Source organism: Engystomops pustulosus, chromosome 3 (assembly GCF_040894005.1).
Source record: "Engystomops pustulosus chromosome 3, aEngPut4.maternal, whole genome shotgun sequence".
Classification (NCBI taxonomy): domain Eukaryota; kingdom Metazoa; phylum Chordata; class Amphibia; order Anura; family Leptodactylidae; genus Engystomops; species Engystomops pustulosus.
The window spans coordinates 105,459,828-105,483,947 of NC_092413.1; the positions used below are offsets into that span (position 1 = coordinate 105,459,828).

The following is a 24,120-nucleotide window of genomic DNA, read 5'->3' on the forward strand; positions in this document are numbered from 1 at the left end:
CAATAGACCACATTTCCTTGCGTACATATACGTTGGATTGCGTTAAGATGTTAACCCTATCTTAAGATGTAAAATTCTTCATAGGAATTCCAATTTTTCATTAAGTTGATGTATAAATGACATTATCAAGCTGCCCCTCAGTAACATGCTTGTGACTCCATACACTGTATAATACAATACGATACGGTATAATCACTGGAACTTTATCTCAAATAATTGTCTTTTGTCACCAGCGTCTCCGGTACTCCGGTGGGCCCTGACACCTGCCGGGTCCCGGTGCTCCAATACCTGCGGGGGGCCGCGGGGTCCCGGCGCCCGATGCCTGCTTCCTGCTCCTGTGCTCACCGGCACCTGAGATAGCACGTTCCCGCGGCTGCTGCACAGGTAAGGCCTTCTGTGTGTCTATGTCGGTCGGTACTGAGGTGGGGGGAGGCCCTATTTCTATCCTGGGGTGGGGGGAGGCCCTATTTCTATCCTGGGGTGGGGGGTGAGGCCCTATTTCTATCCTGGGGTGGGGGATGAGGCCCTATTTCTATCCTGGGGTGGGAGGTGAGTCCCTTTTTCTATCCTGGGGTGGGGGTGGGGGGAGAAGGCCCTGTCTCTATACAGCCGCAGTAAACAGCCATACATGGAGCTACAGTAGCAGTACACGGCCATACATGGAGCTACAGCCGCAGTACACAGCCATACGTGGTGCTACAGTCGCAGTACACAGCCATACATGGAGCTACAGCCGCAGTACACAGCCAAACATGGAGCTACAGGCACAGTACACAGCCATACATGGAGCTACAGCCGCAGTACACAGCCGTGCATAGAGCTACAGCCATTGTACACAGCCACACATGGAGCTACAGGCACAGTACACAACCATACATGGAGCTACAGGCACAGTACACAGCCATAAATGTAGCTACAGCCGCAGTACACAGCCACACATGAAGCTACAGCCGCAGTACACAGCCACACATGAAGCTACAGCCGCAGTACACAGCTATACATGGAGCTACAGCCGCAGTACACAGCCATACATGGAGCTACAGCCGCAGTACACAGCCATACATGGAGCTACAGCCACAGTACACAGCCATACATGGAGCTACAGCCAGAGTACACAGCCATAAATGTAGCTACAGCCGCAGTACACAGCCATACATGGAGCTACAGCCACAGTACACAGCCATACATGGAGCTACAGCCGCAGTACACAGTCATACATGGAGCTACAGCCATAGTACACAGCTATACATGGAGCTACAGCGGCAGTACACAGCCATACATGGAGCTACAGGCGCAGTACACAGCCATACATGGAGCTACAGCCGCAGTACACAGCCTTACATGAAGCTACAGGAACAATACACAGCAATACATGGAGCTACAGCAGCAGTACACAGCAATACATGGAGCTACAGCAGCAGTACACAGCAATACATGGAGCTACAGCAGCAGTACACAGCCATACATGGAGCCACAGCCGCAGTACACAGCCATACATGGAGCTACAGCCGCAGTACACAGCCATACATGGAGCTACAGGAGCAGTACACAGCCATACATGGAGCTACAGGGGCAGTACACAGCCATACATGGAGCTACAGCCACAGTACACAGCCATACACGGAGCTACAGCCGCAGTACACAGCCATACATGGAGCCAGAGGCACAGTACATGGTAATATAATAAGATGTTTTCCCAGAGATGATTGGACACAATTAGGGTGGATTCACACTGCCATTGTGGGGACACATATACAGTATGGCTGCAACCTTGGCTGAATGCTACAGTTATATATGGACCTCGATTCTGGATTTGTATCTAATGTTTGATAGAACGTGTTTTACACTTAAATTAGGAGTAGTCTGGTAGTCTTTCTTATTACATGAAGGGTGGGCCCAAGGTACACCAGTCCGACACTGTTTGTCACTGTAAGTTTTTGCAGGCAGACCTAAATGAAGTGATTTCCATGTAAATCACAGTGCGCAATGCGTTCCGAGCTGATGACCTGTTGACTTGACGTGTTTATTGTGTTTGAATAACTGTGTTTATTACAAGTACAAACTTCGTGTCAGGATAAAAGTGAACGCATTTTTACTGTGGCAAAAATCTATTGAGATTTCTTAAATATTTGCCACCAATAAGAGAAATGCCTTCAATGTCTGTCACAGAAGTCCACACACAGTATTACACTGACCTTTTGCTCTGTGGTAGTAAAGAAGCATGCACTTGTGGAATTCAATACCTTGGCTCTAGCAGAAGTTCATGGATTCATGGCCATGGTTTTCATAATACTCTGTCTTTAGAGATGAAATTTACTTTCCTCAAGTGACCAATTTTACAGTTTTACAAAGACATACATTGCTTGTGAAGAAAGTTTGTATTTTAATGAATATTCTTCCAATACTATCCAAAGATCCTCAAGATGTAAAAATTGTAAACTTGGTGTTGTGTCAATTCAGTTTCATATTAATTAGCTATATTTCTATATAGTGTATTAAACTTCTAGTTATAAGTAGAAGAGACCAGCTCACAACACTGTGCATCATTACGCTTGGATATCTCTACTAAGCATGCGGGACATGAGCAGCTTAACTTAAGTGACAGAGATCTTGGAGGTGTAGCATAGGGGAAACAATCAGAGCTTTATTGTTATAGCAAGTTAAAAGACATCTGTCAGTTAACTAAACCAGCCCCTTTCCAGTTATGTCACTGTGAAAATCCTAGTTTTATCGGAATATACCAAAGAGCTGTGCTACACTGTGGCACATTGCGGTCAGATTGACGGACCAATCTTCCAGTGGTGTGGCATATTCACAAGGGGGCCGTTCAGGTACTCCCCTCTCTTCTGCTTCACCCGTGGACTACCATTTACATATCAGATGCCGGCGGTGACTGCCAGACTTGATGCTGCAGTCACCTCCCCCTCAGACGGCCCCCTCATGAATATGCTGGACGGCTTGAAGATGGGCTGTTCAGTCGGATCGCTACATACCACAGCTTTTTGGTATGTTCCGATAAAACTAGGATTTTCACAGTGACATAACTGGAAGAGGGCTAGGGAGATTCTTTCATTAGTATGTGCACTTAGTTCATTTTATTGAGGTGACAGGTGTCCTTTAAAGGGGTTTTTCCATTAACACAATTTAGGCCCTATCCACAGCCTAATTGCTGATCAGTTCAACAGATCACGAAAACAAGGGGTTCAATGGGGGTCCCACGTACCTCTGTTGGATCCCTTGTTGCTCCGCCAGACTAATGGAGCAGACGGCCGCACATGACCGTTCTGTTCATTTATCTCTTATCTGACAGAAATTTGCGAGTGTCGCTAATATAAATTATAATGATAAGCAAACCGATTCAGGAAAAGTGAAAATTTCAGCTTACGTGGGGCTGAACATGTAAATGAAACGCCCATGAACACCATGTTACAGTACAGGATGTACTGAAATCAGCAGCTAATCAACAGCTACCTGTCTCTTGTGATGTCACAGCCACCAACTGTAGGGACAAGGGAAGTTTAGGAAGGGATAATATTTTAGTTGGCCGGGTGTGTACTGGCTGGGGTTTGAATGATCACGTAGTAGGTCGCAATCCACAGCCTCTTTATTCCAACTGCTGCTGCTGAAACTTTTGTGATTTCTGGGGTCTGTACATCCTTCTTCTGGGTTGTGTGCCCTGATGAATTATTGTAATCACTTTTTTTGCATGTTGCAATGGGGCATCAATGGGGCATCAAAAGGGCAGAGAGCAGGTTGGGGCTGTCAGCCATTTTAACTTTTCCAAGTTTACTTTAATTTCAGTTTTTGTCTTGCCTTTTTTGTATTTCCAGTTTTTTTTTGTTTCCCTGCTTTGTTTTTCCCAATTAGTTTTTTTGTTATATTTTTATTTCTTTATTATTTATACTGAACGAACTGTATATATTGTACTATTTATATTGACACCAGTCTGCATCAAGCCTTTGTGTCCACATGGGAAAGTAGTTTTAGATTGCACTAATTGTGGGTTTTGCCTGACATCTAGAGGTGGATTGTAGAAGTGACATAATAAAAACATTGCTGACACTTAAGAGGACTGTGGAGCAGACAATCTTTAATTATTGATTGGAAATTGCTTTGTAAATTAAGGCCATGCAACATATGAGCAGAACCACCATTTGCTCTATTTTCTTTCTTTATTATACAAAATTGCATAATAATAAATTAAGCAATGCTTGTAATACTGCCCAAAGTATAGAATGCATCTACATCATCAAAGTCTGTTTCCTCCTTATAGATCAGGGGTCACCAAACTTTTTACGTAGGGGGCCGTTCACTGTCCCCCTCAGACCGTTGGAGGGCCGGACTAAAGTTTAAAAATAAATAGCGGTACATGTGACCGCATCCATAATACACTGGCACCCCCCTCAATTAATTATTTAATATTTCGGTACTGCACCCCCTTGTGAACTATTTTATATATTGGCCCAATTAATTAATTAATATACTGGGACCTCTCTCCATTAATTATTGAATATGCCTCCCCCCCCCCATTAATTACTAAACTGCCCCTCAAAATTAATTATTTCCTATACCCGCACCATTAATTATTTCCTATGCTGCCCCTCATAATTAATTATTCCTATACTGCCCCTCATAATTAATTATTTCCTATTCTACCCCTCATAATTATTTCCTATTCTGCCCCTCATAATTAATTATTTCCTATACCCGCACCATTAATTATTTCCTATGCTGCCCCCACCATTAATTATTTCCTATGCTGCCACTCATAATTAATTATTCCCTATTCTACCCCTCATAATTAATTATTTCCTATTCTACCCCTAAATAATAATTATTTCCTATGCTGCCCCCACCATTAATTATTTCCTATGCTGCCCCTCATAATTAATTATTTCCTATGCTGCCCCTCATAATTAATTATTTCCTATGCTGCCTCTCATAATTAATTATTTCCTATTCTACCTCTCATAATTAATTATTTCCTATGCTGCCCCTCATAATTAATTATTTCCTATTCTACCTCTCATAATTAATTATTTCCTATGCTGCCCCTCATAATTAATTATTTCCTATTCTACCTCTCATAATTAATTATTTACTAAGCTGCCCCTCATAATTAATTATTTCCTATGCTGCCCCTCATAATTAATTATTTACTAAGCTGCCCCTTATAATTAATTATTTCCTATACTGCCCCTCATAATTAATTATTTCCTATTCTGCCCCTCATAACTAACTATTGGCCCCCAGTTGCCACAATCTTTTTACTGCCCTTTTTAATGGAGCGATGTGCGCCGGGGTTGTTGTTGTATTCCGGGGTTGTTGTTGTATTCCGGCCACATCGCTCCAGTAATAGTGCCCGAGCGGCCGTTTCCGGCCGCACCGAGCACTATACAGTGACGGGCAGGAGCTTCTTGTCCGGACGGACCGAGGCTCCTGCCCGGCTGTTGCAGGCCGCGAGGGCCCGGCGCTGGCACGCCAAGTGTCGGGTGCCGGATCGAAACGGTCCGCGGGCCGCATGTGGCCCGCGGGCCGTAGTTTGGGGAACCCTATTATAGATGATGGGGGACATTTATTAGGGCCTCTACGCCATGGCAGTGCTTTAGAAGCCCTGAAATAATCGCAAATGCTAGTTTATTGATATCACTTGTGATTATTTTCCCCAATCTGCCTCCTTCACACTAGTGGGGCGTGAAGGGGGGGCCTGGCCATGCGAGTGGTGGGCATGGCCACGGGGAGTGGGCCGGCACGGGGCGTTACTGTCCCCAAGCCTGCACACTCACTGCAGCTGGCAAATTTTCACATGTGAAAAGTCGCCGGCTGCATATATTTCTGCGTAGAGCCGCAGAACCTGCCGGATACATCAAAGGTCTGAAGTCTTGATGTATTGGGCTGCGCTAGAGCAGTGGTGGGGCTGTCAGAACGAGTGACAGCGTATGACAAATAACCCCTGATGTTTGTGTCCCATATTGCACCCAACTCAGTTGTTGCTTATGTGTGGATATCCAGCTTTACCATTTTCTTTTGATGAAAATAAACTATTCATTAACTATTGAATCATTACCTGTTATTTAACCTGAAGAATTTATCAACTGTCTTGTTTTTCAATAAGATTCACCTATATGTGTCATGATCATTTAAAGGGACCTGTCACCAGCACAAGGCATTTTGGTGCCCTAAGCAAAATTGTGCCTCCCCCAAACATGGCCGAATTAGGGCCGATCCTAACTGAAAAAATGAATTAACAATTAAAAATAATAATAAAGAAATCTAAGTGGCCAACTCCTATGGAAACATCTACAAGAAGGTCTCCAAGCTGTAAACAAAGTGTAAAATAGAAAACTATATCCCTCCAGTGAAAATACCTTGCAATTCTTATACCAAAAATATAAATCTGCAAAGAATGTAGCAGGTGTGGCTTCTGGAGAACATCTCCACACTCTGTCCCTAAAAGTCTGTCAATGTCCCCTAGATAACAGCTAAGTGCCCCCTGCATATACAGGTAACTCTGCAACACTACTGCTACCAGTACATGCAAAAAAAAAAAATGTAATGAAATAATACTTACCTACCTGTGCTCCCTGCCAGTACATGGTCACTGGAGCGGCGCCAGCGTCCTCTAACTCTTTGACCGAGGTGGTGCCTACACAATGACGTTGGCAGCCACGCACCTCAGTCATAGAGGGTCCTGCTGCGTACAGTAACCAGGGATAGATATGCAACATCCCCCACCAGGGCCTGGCCTTTCCTTGGGGCCTGGAAGCAGCCAGGGCCCAGAATACCGGAGTGGCTGATGATTGCGGCCTTTGGAATGCTGATGTCACTGTGCTTGGTATGGGGACCAGAGGTTTGGGCAAATCAACTCACGGTTCTTTATTGAATAGGTAGCAGCCAACAGGCCTAAACAATCAACAGCAGAGTGGTTGTGGAGAGTGGTCGTGAGGAGTAATGCAACAGCCTGGTAGCAGATGCAGGCTGGGATATTGGAGATGAAGCTGTGTCCAAACTGTGCAAGCTGCAGCTCTGGATTTAAGTCTCCTGACTCTGCACCTGGGCACTGAAGGTGTACTGAACACTGTCTCTCTCTTCACTCAGACCATGTGCAAAGAGACCTGGTGGTAAAGAGCATGTGCTCTCCAGACCAGCTAAGACTGGAAGCAGACCTGAACCATATGCTCCCCCTGCACAGGGGTTTTATACTCCCCCTGGTCAGGTGGTAGCACCTCTTCATTCATACTCCAATTTACAATGCAGCCACATAATTGGATACCATCCTACACCCATTTAACTATTACCTGTTCAGGCAGAATCTACAGCTGCTATTACATAATGACCAGGTTCTGAAACCTTTATAGAGGGTTCCTGACTCTCTCCCTCAGCTCCTATCCTGGAGAGGGCGCTTTTAGCAACTACCAGCCTGCCTATGTACAGGCGGTCCCCTACTTAAGAACACCTGACTTACAGATGACCCCTAGTTACAAATGGACCTCTGGTTATTGGTAATATACTGTACTTTAGCCCTAGGCTAAAATAAACAGCTATAGCAGTTCTCACAGCTGTCTGTAATGAAGCTTTAGTGTTAATCCTGGTTCTTATGAGAATCCAACATTTTTAAAATCCAATTGTCACATAGACCAGAAAAATTTTGTCTGGAGTTACAATTATAAAGTATACAGTTCCGACTTACATACAAATTTAACTTAAGGACAAATCTACAGAACCTATCTTGTACATAACCCAGGGATTGCCTGTATTGGTAGAGGTGTTGCAGATATGTGTATCTTTAAGATACTTAAGATCACTAGTGAGGACTGGGACAGGGCCCCATGATGGGAGGCGATGGTAGCGCCTCCAAAGTCATGTGAAAATGTACAAAGAAGAGTCATATTTTCCCGAAATGAGCCAAGTTTAGTGGCTGCATATGGAGTGTCACTTTAGTTGCCCCTATTTTCTGTTCTATAGTGATGATAGGTTTTTGTTATCATAATACAGATAAGAATCTCATCTTAATACATTTTTAAAAAGGCAGAATTCGGATGTTTATCTGCAGCTTGCATTTCCAACTATGTCTTAAGCTGCTACATTCTTCGCTTCTGCATTTCACAGAACTACAAACCTGATGCTTTTTCACTATCACAGTGTATAGGAAGAAATCAGTGGAAGTTGGATGGGGGAGTTGGCACCTCAGAACTAGATGATTGAGTAGATTACAGCACTGCACCCGATAAAGTGTTACATCAGAGAAACTACTACAAGAAAATCAGTGATTCATATACTGTTATAATTGTAATTTTATATAAATAACAAATATAATGGGCCACATTTACTCACCTGTCCTGTCGCGATCCCCGAAAGTGCATTGTCCAACCAGAATTCACACTATTCACGACAATCATGTGCCCGATATCCTGCATGTGTAGCTTCCCCGCTCAGGTCCGCCGGAGTTCACCTTCTTCTTCCCGGTGTATATAAGTGCATTATCTTGCGACACAATTTGAATCTTAAATCCCTAGCTCAGTCCGAATCAGTCGAATAGTCCGACGGCCCGCCAGCCCAGCTGCACCACAATCCCAGGTTAAATACCCATCACAGCAGCGCAAATCCCGTAAACTACAAAAAATCAAATAAGTTTTATACTTATGGATGAAGCTATACTTTCCCACAAAAAAAATCTAAATTCATATATAGTGTACCGAGGCAGATTCACCAAGGGCACAGCTAACAGCTCAAGGGCCTGGAGGAACGTTTCATTGTCAGCTGAACAAAGTCAACTAATTCCTTATACAAAGTGATTCAAAAGTAAATACACATAGCAAACCAATACCCTAAATAAAATATGCACAAATAGCAATAGTATGGAAGTGCATTAGAAGACTAAGGCCGGCGGCACATGATCGTGGTTGGTCACTGAAAAACAGACCATATTCTGGCCTGAATTCAAAGGTCCAGGGTCAGCTCCAGTTTTCAGTAGGTCTCTGAGCGACAGAGCCTCAGTGGGCCTCTTAGTAGTGAACTAATGTGGCGGTGTTAAAAACGCAGAAACTTAAGATACCAAATTAATATACAGCTGAGCCAGCCTCCATGAATTAATATACAGCCCCCATGCTCAATTAATTAAGTATATAAAGCCTCCCCCTGCCCCATTAATTAATTAAATACACATTAAGTACCTTATAGTTGCCAAAAAAAATAATAAACGCTAACTTACCTCAAGCACCGCACAAATGTCCAGCTCTATTCTTCACCTCTTCTAGGGCTCACCGCTCTTCTGCCACAACAATCTTCAGCGCAGCGTCTACTGTGCGGCAGCAGGGACGTAGGCTGTGTGAGGTCATTCCGCCGCGCAGCGCCTTACGCAGTGAGAGACGCTCTGCTTCTGGATTACAACAGTGATGCTGATGCCAATGCAGCTATGTTCTGTCAGGAACCGCTAGCGGTGCTGCCCTCCTGTCACCCGCGCCAACACTGTGAGGACACCGTCAGATGCTTCTCTCAATTACTTTGGCGACAAGGATACCAATGAAATTGAGTTTTCTTATCTGGCCAGTGTATGCCAAGGGACTTTCTGGGGGCTCTGGGGCCCCAGAACTGGCCAAGCACAGGGCGACCATAGTGCATAGGAAAGGGACCCCGTGAATTACCGTAATATATGATGTAAAGAGCCCCTTTTTCCTATAGGTCTGAACAAAGGCTGACAAACAAATATCTATATTTCATAAGAGTATAATCAATACAGTGGAGGTCTGTTTAAAAAATGCTATGGGGAAGATCTATCCTTTTTTTTTCTTAGTATGTTCATTTGAAAATGTTTGGAGCGATGGGAAATTTGACCATTTTTAATTTACTGTTCTGCATTTGCATTTCAAATCGGCAGTATTATTTTTTTTCCCAGATGTTTTGGAAGTTTTTTTAAAAGTTGCTAAAATACTTGCAGACTACACTCCAGACAAACATGTTAGCCATTACCCCTTATTAACACAAGAAAAAACACAAGGCTAAGAAAAAAGGCAAAATGTAAAGAATATAAAAAGATAAACCTCCCTGTATATATATCTTCAATGTGAATAAAAGATGTAATCATTTGTACACAGGGATTTTATTGTATGCCACTTGATCACTGAGCACATATACACATTAGGGAGTTATCAGGAGTAGGAAATATTGTCGCAGTGTGTAAAAGGAGCTTGTCTATGCTTTTTCTTTGTTGTCCCAGATAAATTCTATATCCAAATCTCCCATCTTTTCCTGAAAGATTGTGTCAAAAACTTCACTCTGTGCGACTGTCATTGTATTTTTCCAGTCTCCAATTGTACCTACAACGATAGTCACATAGTGAAATACAGTATATACATACAGTACATTATCAGTTATACAAATAGGCAACAAAGAATCAATCTGTATGCTAATAATAGATTGTTTAACCATGAACAATTAAAATGCATTTTATTGGTTGAGAAGGTGTACATAGCCTTTTAAAAGGAAGTGCAAAAAGTAGAAAAAATTTCTGGAAAGAATGTCACACATGTCCATTATTAGGACGGAAATTTAAACTAAAGATGAAAAGCAGGTCTTCACAATATTTAGCGTCCATTGTGAAAATTGCAACATAATAAAATAGCAAGTTTTTGTTTACTTGGTTTGAAACAAACAAATAATGAAAACCACTAATCGCTAACCACGAAGCCAACTAAACATGAGGTTTTTTTTTTAATGACATTCCTCGTCTCTCTATTATTCATGTTTTCTGCACTACACTTACCAGGAGTTCTACGAGGGTCACAGGACCTTCTTTAGCCGATGAGTGGCTTCCTTGGATGTGGGGACAACAAAGTAATGACAAGTGATCCCCTTGCATACATAAGGTACATTCCATGGTCTAAGGAGGCAATTTATTGGCTGAAGTGGGTCACTTAACACTGATACCATATGGCCAAACAAAGTGCCAGGAACTAAATTAGAGCACTGATGTGAGGATGCAGGAACTGTTAGAGCAGGTTAAATATGCTTTTTCCCAGCTACTTTAAAGGGGTTTTCCCATGAAACAAAATTATCAAATTTCGATCCCCTAATGATGTTAACACAATAAAGATCATTCTTAACCCTTTACTTCATAATTTTACACAGTTTTATTGTTGTTTTAGCTCCTATCACTTCCTAGGCTTGCAAAAATTATAAAAACACAGTGCAGCACACTTCCATACCACAGGAGCTAACACCACAGTCCGAGATCGATCCAACAAGTCCCAAACGGCAAAACCCAGGGTCGGCCGAGCGAATGGAGCTGGCGTCCCATTTTGTATACTGTTTTATGCGCATTTTAAACATACTCTTGTGAGTATAACTTTTAAGAATAAAATCCAAGGTTTTAAAAACGTACTATGCGATTTGGTGCCTACTTTCTCTTTTAGTTTTTGCTACCACACTGTTGAGTGAGTTTAAGGAGAAAACTGCACCTAAAGGACGTTCTGAATAGTGACCTACATCTTGTTGCAAAACTTTCTTCATCGGTAGAATATAATTGAAGATCTTTGAAGGAATTTTGAACAACAGCCGTATTAGAATCTTTGGGAGCTCCGGTCAGAGTTTTTTTTTATACTTCCTAGGCTTGTCAGTGCAAAATTCCAGAGTGTGGGCGGGGACTCTCTGAGCAGACACATTGGGGGTCATTTACTAAGGGCCCGATTCGCGTTTTCCCGAGGTGTTACCCGAATATTTCCGATTTGCGCCGATTGTACCTGAATTGCCCCGGGATTTTGGCGCACGCGATCGGATTGTGGCGCATCGGCGCTGGCATGCACGCAACGGAAATCGGGGGACGTGGCCGAACGAAAACCCGACGGATTCGGAAAAACCGACGCATTTAATAACCGAAAATGTGTCGCTTGGGAAGCGCTTACCTTCACCTGGTCCAGCTCGGGGGATTCTGGCGCGTTCCGATGCTTTTCAGCACAGCAGCGCCACCTGGTGGACGGCGGAGGAACTACCTTCATAAATCCCGTCCGGACCCGAATCCTGTTCAGAGAACGCGCCGCTGGATCGCGAATGGGCCGGGTAAGTAAATCTGCCCCATTATGATCCATCTAGTTCTGTGAGCTGACAATGTGATTAGATTATCAGGGTACAGGTGTATATACACTTTCATTTGGCTTCTGACATTGTACTAACACACTGACACATAGAAAGAGAGACAGATCAGAGATGAGATGATGAGATCCCTTAGAAGCCTATTATACACAATATCAGCTCTCCTACATCACTGCTATTTCACAACACACTAGATCTCCTGTGCTCTCCAGCTGTTCCCCACCAGATAAAGAACTTATCTGCCTGTAGCTTGTAGTTCTCCTGTCCGTCAGGAACCGATTGCATCTTAGCGTGCATCAGTGAGTGAGCTCCATCCTGGACTGCAGGGGAGCGGGGCAAGAGTGCATGGAGCAGAGAGAGAAAAACTCAGCACCACGGCCGTCACACAGAAATCCAAGATGGCGTCCCTGAGCCTAAGTCAGAATTTACAGGGTCGTGTCTAGGGGCAACTGAAATTGTGTTCACCAGGACTGATGTGTAGATTGCAAGAGCAAAAAGTTTTGGAGTTATGTGCGGGTGCGCTACAAACCAAATGAGGAGGTAAAGGGTATACAATGCTTAAATGGTATACAATAAATAGAAAATGGATGGAATGAGATAAATTATGTGTATTTTTATTTGATACAGCAGTAAAAGAAATGCAATGGTAATGGTTACGCGTTTCGGGAAACACTCCCTTCGTCAGACCATAAATGAAGTTTGGATCGGCAAGGAGAGGTGCTGCTGATTAGCGGATGGACAGGTTGGACTTATATCTGTTAAATGTTGTATTTTTGTTAATAGAAGCAAATTAGTGAATGTGTTATTTTGTTATCCAGAGTAAATATAAAAAGATACGGAATAAGGGACTTGAAAAGTGGCAACAATAAAACTATTATTTTTGTAAATGGTTTAACTGTGCAAAAGTCAAGAAATGTTTGCACTGAACTGATTCAAAGAACAGTTCTCATGTATACTATAACATGAAAACAGAAATTTTAAAACACAAAGGAAACTTATATAAATAAAATTACTTGTATGGCCCCCAAAATGCTGCAATTAAATAAATATCATAGTATCATAGTTTATACAGTTGAAAAAAGACACATGTCCATTAAGTTCAACTAAGGAAGGGTAGGGATGTATGAGAAAAGGATTTAGGGTAAACAATTCTAACATAACAATCAATGTTATTTAGGTGTAAAAAAGGCATCTAGACCCTTCTTGAAGCTCTCTGCTGTCCCTACTGTGACCAGCGCCTGAGGCAGGCTATTCCACAGATTGACAGTTCTCATAGTAAAAAAGCCCTGTCCTTCTCAACAAGGGACTCTTTTGCCTTTGACTTATTAGCCCCCAAGCCCATAACCTTACATTTATCCACATTGAACCACATTTGCCAAGTAGATGGCCAAACACTCAGTTTGTCCAAGTCAACCTGCAGCCTATGAACATCCTCCATAGACTGTATTACATTACACAGCTTGGTGTCATCTGCAAAAATAGACAAAATGCTATTAATTCCTAACTCTATATCATTAATATATTAAATAGTAGTGGGCTTGCACATCTATTTATTAATTGTGTGCTAGTTTTGTGTCGCGGCTGCACTGTGTGTGCCACAACAAATGCATACGCATTGCAACACATTTGGCGCATGCATTCATAATTCTGGGCCAATGTGTTTTTTTAGGTGACCATAAATATACTGTAACCTTTGTGCCAGCAGCAGTCTCTTTATTTAATGCTATTGGCTTGTGTGAACACACACTTTGCTGGCTAAATTGGAGTTGATATTACAACCCCATTAACTTCCTGAAGTCTGCTCTGGTCCGGCGATGGTTAACTGTTGACTGACAGAGCCCTGCTCCAAAAGCTCTGGAGCAGAGGTTCTGGTCTCCTATGAGTGTTTTGTTCACATTCGATCATATTTCGATCTTGGCTACTGTTCAGACTGTTTTTCTGCCCTTGCGATTCTGTGTTTTGTTGCTATCTCTGTTGTGACCCGACTTGTTGACCATTCACTCTTCTTTGTTTGCTTTTTTACTTCCTTGCAATTTAGCATAGTAACGGACTGTTGCCAGTTACTGGCCACAGTTTGGGGATGTTTCTAGTAAGCAGGCAGGTCCTTTTTGGGTCCTGTTTGAACCTAGTCACTCCATTACAATTGCAGTGTATTGTAAATGTGATTCAGTAATTATAGGTCACGTTTTCTTCAAAAACACAAAATGAATACTAACTAGCATCAATAAAAAAGTAAAAAAGCTACAACTTTAAGTAGACAGTGATGAAAAAACAAATCATTTCATTAAAGCAAAGAAATTAAATAAATTAAATGACATCAGAATCATATTGACAAGGTTAAATGTTGATTATGCCATATAATGAATGGTGCAGAATCTTAAATGAAAATTTCAGGATTAGTGTTTTTATTCTTCATTTCGTCCAGAAAATACCTAAAAAATACCACCTATACAGTCAAAAAGTATGTAAGCCAGCCAGATAAACAGTATGTGTGCTGTTCTTTCGTTATATATATTGTTATTCAGCTTTCATATTACTGCATTATTTTCTGCATTCATTATTTGTCATACATTCTATGTCTTACTGATACGCTGCCATCTGCTCGCTAGGATTTACATGCACTCCCTCTACTGCTGTTCATTCCGTTTTTTCTAAGGGGTGTTTTTGGAGTCCTGATTACTACCTGTGGCACCCATTTTAGGCTAACTGCGACTGAGACACACATATTTTTGGGCTACTGAAGCATCAATTTCTGACCAGCAATTAGAGTAGCAGTAGCAAGTGTCAGCAAATCATCTACATGGAAGGCAACAACTGCACTGCTGACCCAATACTGTTCAGTGGCTGTATTCTGGATTCTGGCTGGATTTGAAGGGAGGAAAGTTTCCCAGCCACTATCCACCAGGCAATTAAACCTTCATTCACCTCCTGTGGGAACAGAACAGTATGGCAAAAGATTGTGACTTCACCCTAGAGAATGACACTAAAAAGTGCAAATTAAACATGAAATTGAATTGAGCGTGTTTTGTCACTATTATATTGTACACAGTGTCGGACTGGCCCAGCAGAGTACCAGAGGATCCTTCGATGGGCCCTCATCTAACCCAATACTGAACCCCAGAGGCCCATCAGAAGACACCGAAATTTGGAGGCTGCTTGAGTATATTTACTGGGGGATAATGATGAGGGGGCCCCCAAATTGATTTTCTCTGGTGGGCCTAAGGAAACCCGGTCCGACACTGATTGTACACAGAAATAGATAATTGTACACAGAAGTTAAGATCATTTACCTTTTCGCATAAATTTTCCCTTTTTTACATTATAAAATTCTTCTGGCAAGTCTTCTTTATTTGCAAGTGGATCCTTTTTCATTTCATTGAATGACGCTCGTTTCACTACAATGTCCAAAGCTTCTTCATCCAATTCTTTCCCCAAAAATTTACACATTTGTTTGACCACAGAACGCAGATCCTGCATGAGATTAAATCATTTTTTTAATACAAGCAAAATATTAAGTCAAAAGTTAAGTGGATAGCCAATAATAAATACACCTTCTTCAAAGCAAGTTTATTTAGGGTCAAATATTCATTAAAATTAACATGGCAAAATAAAAAGAATGCATTGATCTTTACCATGATCATATCTTCATACTTTATGAATAGTATATTGAATTGATCTCTATGAGTGCACCATCCGTGAACATGATCAAACCAGCTGCCAGCAAAAACTGTGGAATAAAAACGCATATATGAGCTTTATGAAGTATTACTGCTACACTACAAGTCAGATAAAAGTAATAGGTTACTATAAATGTAGTCATCTATAGTTTTAGACATGCACTGAACTATGCTTGCAAAATGTTTAGTATAGACTGCTAGTTTCCAGGCGTGTAGTGAAGTAACCTGTTGTACATGTGCTGTAGATTTATTTGTCATGGTCCTGAGCTTTATGATTGTACATGTCAGATACAAACTCCAGCTCATGCATTCTAGCAATAGTAAACCCAACAGTAGATTTAAGACTTTAAGAAGAAGACAGATGCAGGAGAATGCCAATGCTGGCAGTCCATACTGGACCCAACAATCATGGTATCCTATTGCATAGCAGATCTACTTGGTCATGTAAGACTATTACTATTACTATTACTGCCAGTATATATTGTCACAAATAGGAATGTTTTGCTTCTTTAAATCATTAAAATGAGTAATTCTTCCTTCATATAGAGTGTAGAGACTCTCTTCATAAGTGAACATATGCTCACGAATGTGCATTTTGTGGGCATGTGTTAACAAACGGCTCAATGTATTTCAATGGTGGCGTCTACGGTCCTGTGTATGAGCTGACTGCTCAGACCCCAAAATATAGACCAGGTCCTATTCCTGGCCATGTTTGTTGCTCTGGCATTCCTCTCCTACTGTCATTTGCATGTGAGCGGGCCACATATTACTACATCTGTACATGCGGAAATTATGATAATTTTTAAGTTTTTGGCAATATTTGTTCATCAGAAACCTGACTATAAGGTGGACAACCAAATATTGATTCAAATTACTTTTTTTTTCATTAACTTTTCATTTTGTTAATCGATAAAAAGTATGACTTCTCACTAATGCAGCCTAAAACTTTTGAACAGTACCGTGTACATATTCCAAACAACATGAATAAAAATATTTACACTTACCTTCACCATCTAAAAACTTTTTAAAGAAATGGTCAAAATCTGGAGAAGTCTTAGCATAGGATGCCATCGCTTCAAAATGATATAGGGAATTTATGACATCCTTTGGATTTCTCATCACATAGATAATCTTAATAAAATGTATAATGTATACATGAATTTGAGGCTACAAACTCTTTCAATTTCAAAACCATTTCAGTATTAAAACCCAAATCAATAAAAAAACCCAAAAAATTTAATTCTCACAAAAATGGGAATATGAGTCTGCCTATGGGTAAAGTCTACACCTGTAGGCTGCTTTATGTGGTAATGTGTATGCAAGAGGGAATATTTACATATGAACACAGAAGATTTTGTGCATTAATGTGTAAAGCATATTTACCATTGTTATCCTTAGACCAATCCTTAGAAGAAGTTGTGAATATAACTTGTAATATATAATCAGTGAGGGGTCCAAGTGACCATGGACTGCATACCAAGCACAGTGCAGTACAATGAAGGGTTTTCATCAATAGTGTTGCATGGTCTGTTTTTTTGGCACATGAATTGTGTGGTTTATTGGAATTTAGATTGTGTTTCAAGGCTTAATGAATCAGCGCATTATTTCAGGCATGTAAGGAGATTCTGTCTCATTGGATACAAGCCTCCCCCTCAACTATGAGGGAATACAAAAATTTGCATTATTAGGCTGGAATATGGGGTCTACCGGAAGAGGAAAGTCACAAAAAAATTTGAGGCCATATGGGGTCGCTGTCTGGGAACATCAAGCCAACAGGAGAGATGCTACTGATCAAACAGAGATTGGCATAATTTGCTATCTAGCTAGGAGCTAGCTGGATTTTGGGAGGTAATGGGATTACGGTCTTGTAAAGGGTTACTCTACCAGCCATATCTTACAGGATTATGATGTATGAAACGAGCCCCAGCACAGTATCTGTAAAACTATTTTACCTGTTCAAAGGTAACAGGGCGCCAGACAAGGGAAGGGGTGGAGGAGGGTTTGCTTTGGGTCTTTGGGCTGTTGGTTTTTCTTTTCTTTGTATGTTGTATCTGTACCTTCAGCTCCTGGTTGCATCTGGAGTGCGTCTGTTTTTTCCAGTACTCTCCTTTTTGAAGATGTCAACTTGTGTTGTATAATTTCTTTTAGAATGAAAAATGTAAGGCTTTGACTTTCTCTTGCCTTAATAAAAAAAAATGTGCCCAAATAGTAGTGGAAAGCCAATAATAAATGCCCAAAGTGTGTGGTATGATATTGTTGGGAACCTTCCACACTTGTGTTTTTCATGCATGGTTGACGTGCAGAACTCGCATTGCACTCTGCCCATTGTATTTAAAAGGTTTTGTCAGACTTGCATTTTTTTTAACACACGATAAAATCCCAGCATGCCCTGTTTTTGAAAATCCTATGCGTAAAAAATACACCAAGTATTTGGAGACACATGAGAAATGCATTGCACTCTGATACACATGCAAGTTCTATGCGTTTTTCGCTGATCAATTGCCATGGAAAAGATAGACCACAGTCATGAGTGTTTTTGAAAAACACAATGAAAATGCATTGAAAACACTAAAAAAAAACGAAAACTGTGATGACTCCTAGCAAACACTTACCAAAAATGCAGGGAAAAATATTAATTTTTCACACATTGCATTCTGACGTGATCTCCAAGGCAAGTGTGAAAGAGGTCTAACTTCCATTTGTGTCTTTTAATTAAGATTGAGGAAAAGAGATATATGTTAAAGACAACCTTTCAACGGAAAGAGACCCAACAAACTACTATCAGTATGTTGTCAAGCAACTTATCACCATCCAGTTCATGTTACTTTTGGGGCCTAATGTTGTGGCCTCCTTGACTCTATACAACTCATTTCCATCTTTCAAAGTTGATTTTCTGGATGAAGCATAACTCTCGGCCATGAAAGAAAGCTAAGATGTTAAGGTGTTGACAATATACCAGTAGTGGATTATCATGTATCATGCATTTCTCATGACTGGTTCCCTTTAAACATAAATATCTTCTATATATAATAAGCAATGTAAATTGTTCTCAAGCTTCAGTTGGGTCTCATATATGGAACTTAAATGTTGCACATTTATTTAAACTTTATCTATTTTGCTTTTCATTTTTTTGATGGGAAATGAAACGCTTAGCCTGGATGTTTGGGTTTGAACCCTACCTAAAAAATTATAACAAATACACTGAGTCAGCCCTACTTACCTCCACCTGATAAGCCTCAGTCATGATCCATAGAATAGACGTAAAATAATACCACTTATATAAAACTCCTGCTCCTGGCCACATGGCCTAGGGAGGAGGAGAACATGAGGAGTTACAATCATTAACCCCTAGTTACAAACATTAACCCCTAATACAAAGATAGCTTCTTATGAACATGATGGAAATGGTGGTCATAATAATAGAAGAAAGCAGAAAGATCTAACATTAATGTATTCCAATACAAAGAACATGAATATAATAGGTGACAATGTACACTCACCGGCCACTTTATTAGGTACACCATGCTAGTAACGGGTTGGACCCCCTTTTGCCTTCAGAACTGCCTCAATTCAGTGCTGGAAGCATTCCTCAGAGATTTTGGTCCATATTGACATGATGGCATCACACAGTTGCCGCAGATTTGTCGGCTGCACATCCATGATGCGAATCTCCCGTTCCACCACATCCCAAAGATGCTCTATTGGATTGAGATCTGGTGACTGTGGAGGCCATTTGAGTACAGTGAACTAATTGTTATGTTCAAGAAACCAGTCTGAGATGATTCGAGCTTTATGACATGGCGCATTATTCTGCTGAAAGTAGCCATCAGATGTTGGGTACATTGTGGTCATAAAGGGATGGACATGGTCAGCAACAATACTCAGGTAGGCTGTGGCATTGCAACGATGCTCAATTGGTACCAAGGGGCCCAAAGAGTGCCAAGAAAATATTACCCACACCATGACACAACCACCACCAGCCTAAACCGTTGATACAAGGCAGGAATGATCCATGCTTTCATGTTGTTGATGCCAAATTCTGACCCTACCATCCGAATGTCGCAGCATTCCAATCTTCCTAATCTTCAACTGTCCAATTTCGATGAGCTTGTGCAAATTGTAGCCTCAGTTTCCTGTTCTTAGCTGAAAGGAGTGGCACCCAGTGTGGTCTTCTGCTGCTGTAGCCCATCTGCCTCAAAGTTTGACGTACTGTGCGTTCAGAGATGCTCTTCTGCCTACCTTGGTTGTAACGGGTGGCGATTTGAGTCACTGTTGCCTTTCTATCAGCTCGAACCAGTCTGCCCATTCTCCTCTGACCTCTGGCATCAACAAGGCATTTCCGCCCACAGAACTGCCGCTCACTGGATGTTTTATCTTTTTCGGACCATTCTCTGTAAACCCTAGAGATGGTTGTGCGTGAAAATCCCAGTAGATCAGCAGTTTCTGAAATACTCAGACCAGCCTTTCTGGCACCAACAACCATGCCACGTTCAAAGGCACTCAAATCGCCTTTCTTCCCCATACTGATGCTCGGTTTGAACTGCAGGAGATTGTCTTGACCATGTCTACATGCCTAAATGCACTGAGTTGCCGCCATGTGATTGGCTGATTAGAAATTAAGTGTTAACGAGCAGTTGGACAGGTGTACCTAATAAAGTGGCCGGTGAGTGGACATGTATATTCCAAAATATAAATTAGCAAACCATATTTAGTTAATAATAATAAAGTCATGATGATAGTTCGTCCCATTGGGCTGTCTAGTTTCCAAAACAAAAATCCAATAGGATTCTTTATTGAATAACTTTTTGGGTGATCTGGAACTTTTTCTATACATGTCCATCTAAGACTCGATACATCCCCTTTGTGGAGGTCTCTAAAGTGTTGCGCAAGAGAGGAAACAGAAGAATTGGTGACATCTGAAACATGTCTTCTGATGCAGACTTTGGACGAACAGGGAATATATCCTACATACTGTATTTTACATGTAATGCATGCCACCAAGTGCATAATTTGGGAAATATTGCAATTTAAGTAGGTATTTTGAAGGTTTTCTGTGTGGTATAGGATGTAAAAGAATTACCCAGAAGGATGTGATCACAGGCTTTGCAACGACCATGTCCACATTTGTGACACCCTGGAAAATCCAACCAGGTTCTTCTGTCAGTTTCAGGTGTTTTTGTAGTAAAGAGACTAGGGGACAATGAAGTGCCCAAAGTTACACCCCTTCTAGCTACAAATCTTACACCTTGTGCTACTACTTTGTGAAAATCTTTATTAAACGAAAGAATGGTTAGATGTTTTTTGATAATTTGTTTAATACTTTTGCTGATCTGACCTAGCCTCTTTCTAGCAGTCTCTCTAACTGATGCATCTCTTTAGCAGTTACGATTAATTCTAATAAATTTTCCATATGGGATATTGCTAGCAACATGTCTAGGATGGCATGATGTTGACAATAGGATAGAATTTCCTGCTGTTGGTTTTCTATATGGCATAACTTCAATATTATCTCCTTCTATAGAAATTCTGACGTCTAGGAAAGCGATGCCAGTATATTAAGGTCTTAGAGAGACACCTATAAATCTACAGTTCATATAGCCAACATTAAAAAGCTTTTATAGTTATGGCCACTAAATTTCTATTAGACAACAACTACTTTATGTTTGATGGTGTCTTTTATTTGCTGGTGAGGGGGCCCCAATGGGAGCCAGATTTTCCCCCTCACTTGCAAATATTTAGATGGTAAGTTGGGAAGAACTTTTAGTTTTTTCCCCCCGCAAATCCATTCAGAGATAACATCAGGTGGATGGGTAGATTTGTTGATGACCTCATATGGTTCTGGGTTGGAACTACCCAGAATTTTCAGGAAATGCTGTCTTGGTTCAATAACAATGATATGAACCTAAAATTTACTTATGACTTTTGAAATCCTGGCGTCACTTTCCTAGACGTCAGTTATTTCATATAGAAAACCAACAGCAGGGAATTCTATCCTATTGTCAACATCATGCCATCCTAGACATGTTCCTAGCAATATCCCATATGGAGAATTTATTAGAATTAAACGTTACTGCTCAAAAGATGCGGTTTTTATGAAAGAGGCAGCAGCAGTTAGAGAAAGACTGCTAGAAAGAGGCTATAACGAACAACTCATCACCTCAGCATACAACAAGGTCAAAAGCAAACCTAGGTCAGATCTTCTGATCAGCAAAAGAAACAAGGTTTCTCTTAGTGGTTCAGGAAAGAATTCTAGACTGGTCACATTTGTGACACAATATAGTTGTTAGTTTAACAGTATTAAACAAATTATCAAAAAACATCTACCCATTCTTTTGTTTAATAAAGATTTTCAAAAAGTAGTAGCACAAGGTGTAAGATTTGTAGCTAGAAGGGGTGTAACCTTGGGTACTTTATTGTCTCCTAGTCTCTTTACTACTAACAAACCTGAAACAGACAAAGGAACCTGGTTGGATTTTCCAGGGCCTCACAAATGTGGACATGGTCGTTGCAAAGCCTGTGATCACATCCTTCTGGGTAATTTTTTACATCCTATACCACACAGAAAACCTTCAACATACCTACATAAATTGCAATACTTCCCAAATTATACACTTGGTGGCATGCATTACATGTAAATTACAGTATGTAGGATGTATTCCCTGTTCGTCCAAAGTCTGCATCAGAAGACATGTTTCAGATGTCACCAATTCTTCTGTTTCCTCTCTTACGCAACACTTTAGAGACTTCCACAAGGGGGATGTATCGAGTCTTAGATGGACAGGTATAGAAAAAGTTTCCAGACCTATTAGGGGAGGGGATCACCAAAAAAAGTTATTCAATAGAGAATCCTATTGGATTTTTGTTTTGGATACTAGACAGCCCATTGGGATGAACTATTGTCATGACTTAATTACTATTTACTAAATCTGGTTTGCTAATTGATATTTCTGAATTCACGTGTACTTTGTCACCTATTATATTCATGTTCTTTGTATTGGAATACATTAATGTTAGATCTTTCTGCTTTCTTCTATTATAATGACAGTGTACCCACCATTACCATGATGTCCATAAGAAGCTATCTTTGTATTAGGGGGTTAATGTTTGTAACCAGGGGTTGATGATTGTAACTCCTCCTGCTCTCCTCCTCCATAGGCCATGGGACTAGGATCAGGAGTTTTATATAAATGGTTTTATTTTATGTCTATTCTATGGATCATGACTAAGGCTTAGTTAGCCAAAACGCGTTGATCGCTCCTTATCCTTGTACTTTTATCCGATGTATATTTGCTGATGCACAAAGAAAGAATTGCTTTAAGACCCTTTGGAAGCCTGCGCTGGAATTTCTACATTTTACCTACCTGAAAATTTGGGACATTTTCAACTGGCCATGCTGTCCTTACCATTTTTATTCTTTGTATCTTGTTATATGTCTATCTATTTCTGTTTCTCCTTATCGATTTTCTCTCGTTTATACTTTTGCTCTCTAAATATTTCACACTTGGTTTTAGAAAATACTGGTAATGACAAAATAATGACTAAACACTGACAATGTGAAAGTGTCCTTATTCACATAATACATCTTACCTTTGCTTTTCTCATTTTCAGTCCTTGTGGTACAAACCTATATGACAAATGTGAGGCAAACAAACGCGGCGAGGGACGACTGTTATGGTCCATAATTTCATCTGACATGAATTGACATTCAATCCAAGGCACTATTTCAGTAGTTTCTATTTGTTCTGTTCCATTCCTGTAGCCTTCACTGTAAATTAAACTAAGTATCTGTTGTGTCCAAATGGTTCCTGGAAACAAAGAATAGATAATAGTGATTTGTTACCCAACTACAATCACACAAGAAAACTTTGCACAGTATCCAAAGGATTTATCCATACAGCGGTTGTGTTCACCAGGTTTGAGTGAGAAATTACAACGCACAGGTAGTTCCACTATAATCATCCATTTATGAAGTATTTCAGACACTACCAAATTTATTTTTCAATGTTTTATTGCGGAGCATAAAACCACATATAAGCAATGTTCCAGGACAATTTTCTGAAGTTGGATTTAACCCTAAGGAAGAGCAAAAAGATGACAGCAAATGATGTGTCAATAAACAAAGTTTAAAAATAGATGGATAACACCAGTACTAAGATAAAGCAAAAAAAAGGTATATCTTTATTGATAGCATAAACTTATCAAGGCAAAAATCACACTACAGTATTACAAAGCAGAGCCCACAAGGACTCACAGCATGGATAGAACCCCTCATACACGTAAATAAATAATATATACAGGGTACCTAATTAATTATATTGTTTCCCCTAAGAGGCCAGCCACATGAATTCCAGGTAAG

The 24,120-nt window shown here is 40.7% G+C and overlaps 1 protein-coding gene and 1 long non-coding RNA gene across 4 annotated transcripts in view; one reads left to right on the forward strand and one right to left on the reverse strand.

The window, feature by feature from the left end:
* The first annotated feature begins 239 nt into the window (after nt 1-239).
* On the forward strand, nt 240-23,455 carry LOC140121730 (uncharacterized). The gene is made up of 3 exons (XR_011854169.1): nt 240-384; nt 12,715-12,829; nt 23,373-23,455. It is a non-coding gene; the product is annotated as an uncharacterized lncRNA (long non-coding RNA).
* The window catches only part of LOC140121729 (amine sulfotransferase-like), a 61,929-nt gene continuing 47,889 nt past the window's right edge, over nt 10,081-24,120 (reverse strand). For all 3 annotated transcript variants that reach the window (XM_072141721.1, XM_072141720.1, XM_072141719.1), the window contains exons 3-7: nt 23,352-23,569; nt 16,769-16,895; nt 15,720-15,814; nt 15,378-15,558; nt 10,081-10,316 (exon numbers count right to left, since the gene is read on the reverse strand). In XM_072141721.1, the coding sequence (XP_071997822.1) occupies nt 10,192-10,316; nt 15,378-15,558; nt 15,720-15,814; nt 16,769-16,895; nt 23,352-23,569 (746 nt within the window). In that variant the 3' untranslated portion in view covers nt 10,081-10,191. The remainder of the gene's footprint in view (nt 10,317-15,377; nt 15,559-15,719; nt 15,815-16,768; nt 16,896-23,351; nt 23,570-24,120) is intronic.